At 38.2% G+C, this 8,662-nt stretch overlaps 1 protein-coding gene across 1 annotated transcript; it reads left to right on the forward strand.

Moving 5' to 3' along the window:
• The first annotated feature begins 5,282 nt into the window (after window positions 1-5,282).
• Window positions 5,283-8,418, forward strand: LOC134344776 (transmembrane epididymal protein 1-like). Its single transcript, XM_063044863.1, has one exon. It carries the CDS (start codon window positions 5,362-5,364, stop codon window positions 6,283-6,285), a length of 924 nt encoding a protein of 307 aa, XP_062900933.1. The 5' UTR covers window positions 5,283-5,361; the 3' UTR covers window positions 6,286-8,418.
• Window positions 8,419-8,662: the final 244 nt, after the last annotated feature.

The raw sequence follows: 8,662 nt of genomic DNA on the forward strand, positions 1-8,662 counted from the left end.
AGCCCACTAGAGGATCAGCTATTCTGGATTGGATGTTGTGCAATGAACCAGACTTGATTAGAGAGCTTAATGTAAAGGAACCCTCGGGGCTAGTGATCATAATATGATCGAATTCACCCTGAAAATTTGAGAAGGAGAAGCTAAGGTCAGATGTATCGGTATTAGAGTAGAGTAAAGGGAATTACAGAGGCATAAGAGAGGAGTTGGCCAGAATAATATTGGCCAGAATTGATTGGCAGGGATGACGGCAGACCAGCAATGGCTGGAATTTCTGGAAGCAGTTCAGAAAGCACAGGATATATACATCCCAAAGAGGGAGATGTATTCTAAAGAAGTATTATATCGTTATATAGATATGGAGACAAATAAATGACTAAGAAAAAGATTAAAAAGTAAGGCTGATAAATAGATATGTTGACACTTAAGGAAATTCTTCATAAACCTTAACAAAGGTAAATTATATTTAGAAATACACCAGGAGAGGGAAGATACATCTGTGTCTAACTATAAAATTTAAGGATGGCATCACCTAAGAACTATAAAGTTGCAAAGATTAACGACAGGCTAGATGGTAGACAAGTATTCAGAACCTGGCAAAAGATGGCTTAAGTTAAGGTTTAGAATATAGATTCTGAGAATAGATGAGCAAGACAGACAACTTCGATGAAACAGTTATTTATTGATTGATTGAGATACAGCAGGGAATAGGACATTCTGTGCCGACCAGCAACCCCCCTCCCACCCCCTCTCTGACTTATCCTAGCCTAATCAAGAGACAATTTACAATGACCAATTAACCTATTAACCGGTACGTCTTTGGACTATGGGTGGAAACCAGATCACCCGGAGAAAAAACACTCATTCCACTGGGAGGGCATACAGACTCTTTACGTCAGAATTGGGCACTGAACTCCAATGCCTCAAGCTGTTCTAGCGTCACAATGCCATGGCACCCAAGCATTAATGTTTCACAGGGTTATCGTACACTATAGCACAGAAACAGGCCGTTCAGCCCATTCAGTACACCCCAAACTGTTAATCTGCCCAGTCCCATTGACCCGCATATTTACCATAGCCTTCCATAACCCTCACATCCATGTACATATCTAAACTTTGTCTTAAATGTTGCAGCTGGACACACATCCACCTCTTCTGCTGGCAGCTTCTTCCACACTCGCACCACTCTCTCACTTCTCCCTTAAATGTTGCACCTTTCACCCTAAGCCTATGACCTCTAACCTGAGGGAGGAAGCCTGCAGGTAAAGTATTTACGCTATCTATACTCCTCATAGTTTTCTATATGTCTATCAAATTTCCTCTCATTCTCTTGCGCTTCAGGGGATAAAGTCCTAGTCTATTTAACCTTTCCCTGTAACTCAAGCCCTCAAGTCCCGGCAACATCCTTGTAAATTCTCTCTGTACACTTAACCTTATTGATATCCTTCCTGTAGGTAGGTAACCAGAACTGCATACAATACTCCAGATTCAGCCTTGCCAACTTCAACATAACCTCCCAAAAGGGGTCAATTAACTGATATAGAATTAAAGTAAATGTTGATCTCTTACAGGATGTGTTTGAAGAATTATTAAAGGGAAATAAGGAAATTCCTGGGAAAGGACCATGAAAGATGCTTAATTATTATCTAAAATTTATGCAAGAATTCCGGTTAAATAAAATTGTCAGCTGAAGGGATTTAGAGAAAAGGGGTTCTAATGTGGTACCACACAATTTAGACATATGAAACTTCATGTGGTTGATTTCGTACAGCAGGGATAATTTCTTTCCCATTTATTGTCTTTGAAAATCAAGTAATGAGATTAGTAACAAAAGATGCTAGAAGTGCCCAGCAGATCAGATAACACTTATGGAAATAATTAATGTTTCAGGTATAGGTCCCTTTTTCTTAACTGGAAAAGATGCTGAGTTTGTAATGGTATTGGTTTATTACTGTCACATGTACCAAGCTTTGTGTTTTGTTGATATAACCGTTTACCTGTAGTGCAACACTTTATTTCTTTGTCCAGATCATATACTTTTTTACAATAATTGAAGTGCATTTAAGACAGAAAATAGTTTTAGTCTGTTCTGAATTGATAAGCCTCTCAATTTTATAATTTAATACCTGGACTAATTTTCCTTTCCAGCTACCAGATGCAAACTTGAGGAAAAGAAACAAGAACATCTTATAACCAATTCTTATAAAGAATTTTTAATTCATTTGTTGTCCAGTGATGTCCATTTTGTCCTAACTTACATTTTATTATCCCTTACCATGTCAATTTTTGAATTTTGTCATCAGTTATTCGATAGTGGCAGCAATGCAATAAAGGGCAACAGTAAGTTAGCAGCTCTTTTTATTCCACCTCTAATTTACATTTCCAATGACTTCATGCTAATATTTTCACCTAATAGCATTTTACTAAAGCCAATATTTTTTTTCAGAGATGTGCTGTGCAGAAGTAAACAGCAGGTAGGAAAAGTATATGCCCCTGCTGGATGATTTTCTTAGTTCAGCAATCCAATCTATTTGAGAAGGTAATTTTTTTTGTACCAGCGGTTCAGTGATTTCTGTAATCAAACACTCAGATCCACCATTTGTTTATTGCACCATACAATTGTTTTAGCATTTGTAGTACCTCACCACTAAAAATCCTCTCTGTCATTCTTGAATCCATATTCAATTAACTCCCACATTCCCATCTTCCAGCCAAGCCATCTTTCTCTTTTTATCTATTATATTAGTGGTGGTGTCACGGTGGTGTCTGAAAAGAGGATGCTGTCTAAGTTGCATGCCATCTTGGTCAATGTCTCCCATCCACTACATAATGTACTGGGTGGGCACAGGAGTACATTCAGCCAGAGACTCATTCCACCGAGATGCAGCACAGAGCGTCATAGGAAGTCATTCCTGCCTGTGGCCATCAAACTTTACAACTCCTCCCTTGGAGGGTCAGACACCCTGAGCCGATAGACTGGTCCTGGACTTATTTCACAATTTACTGGCATAATTTACATATTACTATTTAACTATTTATGGTTCTATTACTATTTACTATTTATGGTGCAACTGTAAGGAAAACCAATTTCCCCCAGGATCAATAAAGTATGACTATGACTATAGCTATGACTATACTATGTTTATTTGTAACCAAGTGTTATCTGCAGTATTGATGTGGAACTGTCTATTTATTCGTTTAACTTAATGATGAAAAACTGAGGTCCTAAGAACCTTGGAAAACAACTTAAGTAGTTAAAAACCTACAACTTCTACTACTAAAGAGAATAAGCATGGGATGTGGATTGGAAAAATACCATTGTTTCTTTATTATATCCAGATCAGGAAGTTTGACAATTGCAAAACACAGAAGCATGAGATTCTTTGATAAGCACACATTTCAGCACTATACTATAAAGTGTTTATCTTCTTAACCAGACCTGTGTTGGCAGAGGCCAGTAAATGATTCGTTTTCCATTGTAAATCCAATGAGTATTTTTGATTTCCAACAATTATTCCAATGTTTAGCAAACACAGAGAAATAATGGACCAGGGAGGGGCAAAGAAATAAGATCAGCACAGTCTTCATGGTCTACTCACTTTCATCTCCAGGTGAATAGTTAAATAATAGGCACAAAGTCTTAATAACGATTCCTTGCTTATGATGAACCCTATGACAAAACAGGAGACAGTTGTTGAGAAGAGCAAAAGGAGAACTGTTTTCACTTTTCCTTGTTTCTGTGAAATTACATATTTTGTGTGTAGTTTATTATTGTGATTATTACTGGAGTTTAATCCAAACAATATGACATCTGTTATGTATGTATGTAGGTTCAGAGGGAAGAATTATGAAATCCAAAGTAAAGATTGTAAAGTCATTAAAATATGCAATCACAAATAAGCAATTATGCAAACTATGTTCCAACACAAAAAAATCCTCTAGTTTCATCAATTATTAAACATTAGTATATTTAGTAATTGATTATACTGAACTCAATCAGGATTCCAACTTCTTTTGCAATTCAGCTGATCAGCGATTATGTGATAATCTGCTGAAACCCAAAACTTCATTGAGATGTTTGAACAATCTCTCTGACTGACATAATAATCTTGTAATCCACAATCTACACTTGTTCAAATTTTTAAATGGGGGAGGAGCAAGGGCAATAAGTTCAACAAAAACAATGTTTTGGAGAATGTGTACTCAGGTGAGAATAGAAAATCCATTAGGTATGATCAGTGATAATGTGAATACGAGTTTAGAACTGAACTGAGAGAGAAAGTATTTGTTCCTGCCTTTAGGAAACATCAAACTATGTTGCCAAGCATTTTTGATGCAGAAAGTGATATGGAGTCATTTTTTTTCTTCCAGTGACCGTGAAAATGTTGTTTATAGAGGAGTACTTTTTACAGTCTCATGAAATTTCACTCTTCACAGTATTTGCAATGTAAAGAAATGCTGCAGACAATTGTGCACAGAACTTCATTATCAAAAATAAATATATTAGACAATTAATTTAACTTTTATAAGTCAACACAGATAGTAATTCGGCAACTCCCCTGGTCTTGGAATAATACCGAGAGAGAAAAGACTGAGCCTACAATCCAAGGGCGCATTTATTCCAAAGGAAACAACTTTAACATTGCAATCAGGTTAAAACATCAGGACCGTATTGTATGAGAACGAAGTTCGAGTTGGGTGTTTGAGGATGGAGGTTTGAACTTTCAAACCTCTGACATGGAAGTATCAAGGAAACTCGTCGCCTTTTATGGATTAAGACCGTTTTTCGCTAGAAATAGTGGTGGGAAGATGTGATGGTACTAGGGTGGGAAGTCCTTCGCCATAACCTGAACGAAGTCATAAAAAAAACCAGATACCTGACTCCAGCGAGTAGCTCTGTGGGCGTTACAACATCAGACAGTCCTAAACTAGAGAAAACTATCCTGAAAAAGCCTTGCACCTTCAAAATGCCTTTCACGAAACGTGAATTGCCCGCTAAATGTTAGTCAATTTTCCAAACAGAGTAATTTTTGCTGGATTGTGAAAGGGTGCCCGTCTTGCACATCGCGCTTCTTTAACTTTATCCTCCGAAAAGTACAAGGTCCGTTGTAAAGTGTCATTTATTTCACGCTGAAACAAGCCAACTCCCTGTTCAAATAAAATGGATCTCTATCCCGCCAATAGTCGCGGGTTGAAATACGGCAGGTGCTCGATATAAGGCGGAGCAAAAGGCGTTCCCAGGAAATTGGCTCTTTATTAAAACAACCTGACGTTCCCGACAATCTGACAGCCTGACAGCTAGGTGGTTTGACAAGTTTACTGCTGAAACGTTTCTTCGCTAAAGAAATAACACCCAGCCACAACATGGGGACGTTTATTGGTCACATCTCGCCCGGACTGGCGTTCTTTTCCTTCGGTATGCTCTACGCCTTTAAGTTTTCTCTGCTGGTGCTCAGAGGTGAGAAGATCCCAATGGTATCTCCTCCGCGGACGCCTGGATTCAGGAGCTGCCTGAAACGGATTCCTGTTGAGGGAGTGATGAAGATCGTGTACGGTACGTTGGCGGTCATGGCAGAGTTCTTTTATCCTCCCGGAGTCTATAAAATGATCCTTTACAACAAAGAGAAGCCGGATTACCCATTCATCCACCCCAACGAGTGGCAGCATGCCACTATGTACGCCTATTTCGCCCTCAGTGGTTGGGTGGACATCATTAGCCAGGCTTGCCTGCCAAGACGCTTGTTCCTATTTGAAAGCATCGCCATCACAGTTGCATTTTATATTGAAGCCTTGCTGCTTTACAACCACATGCACGGCAAGGAACAGGTGGAAAATTCAGTGCATTCGCTGCTGCTTCTCGCCTGCTTCTTCGTTTGCCTCGTCCTCACTGTCGAACTGTGGAGACCAAATGACCCTGTTCTGTGGTTCACCAAGACATGCCTGGTGATGACTCAGGGAACGTGGCTCCTGCAAGCCGCTTTCATTCTTTACAAACCATTCACAGGTATACCCTGGAAGTCCACCGATATGGCCAATCTGATGTTCGTCACTAGTTTCTTCTGCTGGCATATTGCACTGAACGTACTTCTCCTCCTTGCTTTCTTCTTGCTCACTTCATTCTGGATCAGCCGGTGCTCTCGTCATGGAGGAAACTCGTCTTTCCAGAGGACCAAAGAAATGTTCGTCTTTAATCTGACAAAGGCTGACGGCGCGGTTTCCCGAGCAGAATATAATAAACTACAGGCAGCCGAGGAGGAAACGCACTTGCTCCAAGAATGTGACCCTTAAATCCCGTAGGAATAAATTCAACTGTTGGGTGGAGTAGAGGTGTTTTGATGCAACGAGGTCGGAGCCGATCTGCTTCCCGTTTTACAGATGTCCTCCCTTTAAGTTAAAATTCACCTCCTTCTATCCTCTGTACCTCCCTACGCCCCAACTTTGAACTACAGATTTTTGAATTTAGAAATACCAGTTTGTACATTTTATTTAATTTTTTTAAATAATTTTTTTCGTGGTAAAGGCAGATAAAAACTTCACAACTTGGAAAAGAAAATCTTGGAACATTTTGCCTCTTATTTTCTTACGCGGTATTTAAATGTCTATTGGTATCAAGCATTTTGACACTTGTAGGAAAGTTAGGTTTGATGATGTGCAAGTATTAGCTAGCAAATGCTATCGCTCATTTTAGACTGAATATTCACAAAAAAAACCTCAATGGCTACCTTAGCTATTGGTTAACATTTAATTGCTTTCATCATCTTGATTTAATGGCCCTTCCCAATATTGTGCAGTGCATCTCCTCTGTGAATACCCCTACTTTTTATTTGATAATCTCTTTCCCATTCCCTGTTCTCTTTCAAATATATTGGGATATGTTGCATTTCATTTTCCAATAAACCAATTCCAACCCCCTTTACCCTTTTTGTATTGTCACTCAAGAGGAATTGATGGTGTAGCTCTATTTAAGAGTTGACCTTTTTCCTGACCCAGATAACAGCTGGGGTAGGAGAATAATGAATGGACACCAATGTCAAATATCCATCTGTTGTCGAGAGGTAGCATGCAGCACACCTTGACATTCAAAAGCTTTCCACTTCTTGGGCATTTAGGGCTACTGAATGCACTGTTAATTATTGTGACTGTGCAGGACCTTTCTAACACCTGCTGCAAGATAAGGAAAAGATTGTTCTGCATTTGAGGATGAGTGCAGTTCTAGCCAGGAATAAGAAGCACCGTGGACAAGGTAGTCAATTTGCTGTACAACTCTTCTTGTGAACGTAGCATGAGCTGCACTTGTTCGATGTAACAACTTACCAAGACTTCATTGGTAGCATTTCCCAAACTTATGACCTTCAGTGTATGGAAGAGCAAAGGACATTTAAATACATTCACCTCCAAATTCCCTCCCAAGCATCCTGATTAGGTATACAGCATAACATAATTCCTTTACTGATCAATTTGTATTGATATCCAACCAAATATTATCAAAGAACCACTTCCACACAACTATGTGTAATGGATCACCAACACAATCTCAAAGACAATTAGGGAAGAGTAACAAATAGAACTTTACGAACAAGCCCTTATCCTCGTTTCATGGAAGAAAAAATCTGTAAATTCATACATTAATCTCTGTAGAATTGAATTTATGATTTTGTGCTATAAAGTAAAAAGGAAAACATGAGTTATTTTGAACATTGAGTTACTACAATTTTATAGATCATGTCATTCATATAGTATTCTATTTGGAACTGAGCTAAGGTATAAAAAAGGCTTTAACTGACAGTCAAATAATTAAAATCAACCAGAACACAGAATATTGTGTATAACCCAGAAGAAGATATTAAGGATCTCAAATAAAACTTCTAATATTTGAAAGCGATTTTAATGAAATTTTGCATTATAGTTTATACATTTACTTTGAGAAATAAAATGTAATAACAGAAAAATATACACTGATAACAAAAAGCTTGTTCTTTATGTAAGTGTTTGAATAGAAACAAATGCTTTTATAAGTAATACAAAGGCTGCTGCTCCAAAGTGCTGTGGGTTGATTTTCTCTTGTTGTTTGTTATGGGTGAAACTACATGGTGACCAAAGCCTTTAGACATCAAAACAGAACGTGTTGGAAACATTTGGCAGATCCGGCAACCTAGGTAAAAGAGAAACAGAACTAATAATTCAGGTTCTTGACCCTTCATGCCTTTATTTGGGAAGCAATTGCAACGGAGATTAATGAATATCTCCATCTGTTGTTCCCTTTGCAGTATTTCTGGCTTGAAGTTTCAATAAATCTTTTAAGGTGCTACTGTGTATTCCTTTATCTAGATTCTTTGTGATATACAGCTCTCATGTTATCTAGTACTGCCCCCAGAGTACAAGTAACTTCACCAAGTATTCCATAATGTTTTATATCGTTCACCATCTGTCCTAATAATCTGCAGTATTTTAGTTTTGATTGCTTTACAATATGTGTTGAGTCTGCTGCACTCTTTCACATTTGTATTTCCTCTTCAACTATAATGACTAACTATATTATCCCTCTCAAATGATGTAAGTACACGACTGGAATCAATATTTACTCTTAGTCAAACATATTAGGAAGTTGAAAACCAGATGCTCACAGTCATCTGATTGATAATTTTCTTTGGTCTGAAGTCTTGCA

The sequence above is a fragment of the Mobula hypostoma genome, chromosome 4 (genome assembly GCF_963921235.1).
Source record: "Mobula hypostoma chromosome 4, sMobHyp1.1, whole genome shotgun sequence".
Taxonomy (NCBI): Eukaryota; Metazoa; Chordata; class Chondrichthyes; order Myliobatiformes; family Myliobatidae; genus Mobula; species Mobula hypostoma.

Excerpts from the sequence above, each read along its gene's own strand:
- LOC134344776 (XM_063044863.1), top strand. The coding sequence starts at position 5,362 with ATGGGGACGTTTATTGGTCACATCTCGCCCGGACTGGCGTTCTTTTCC.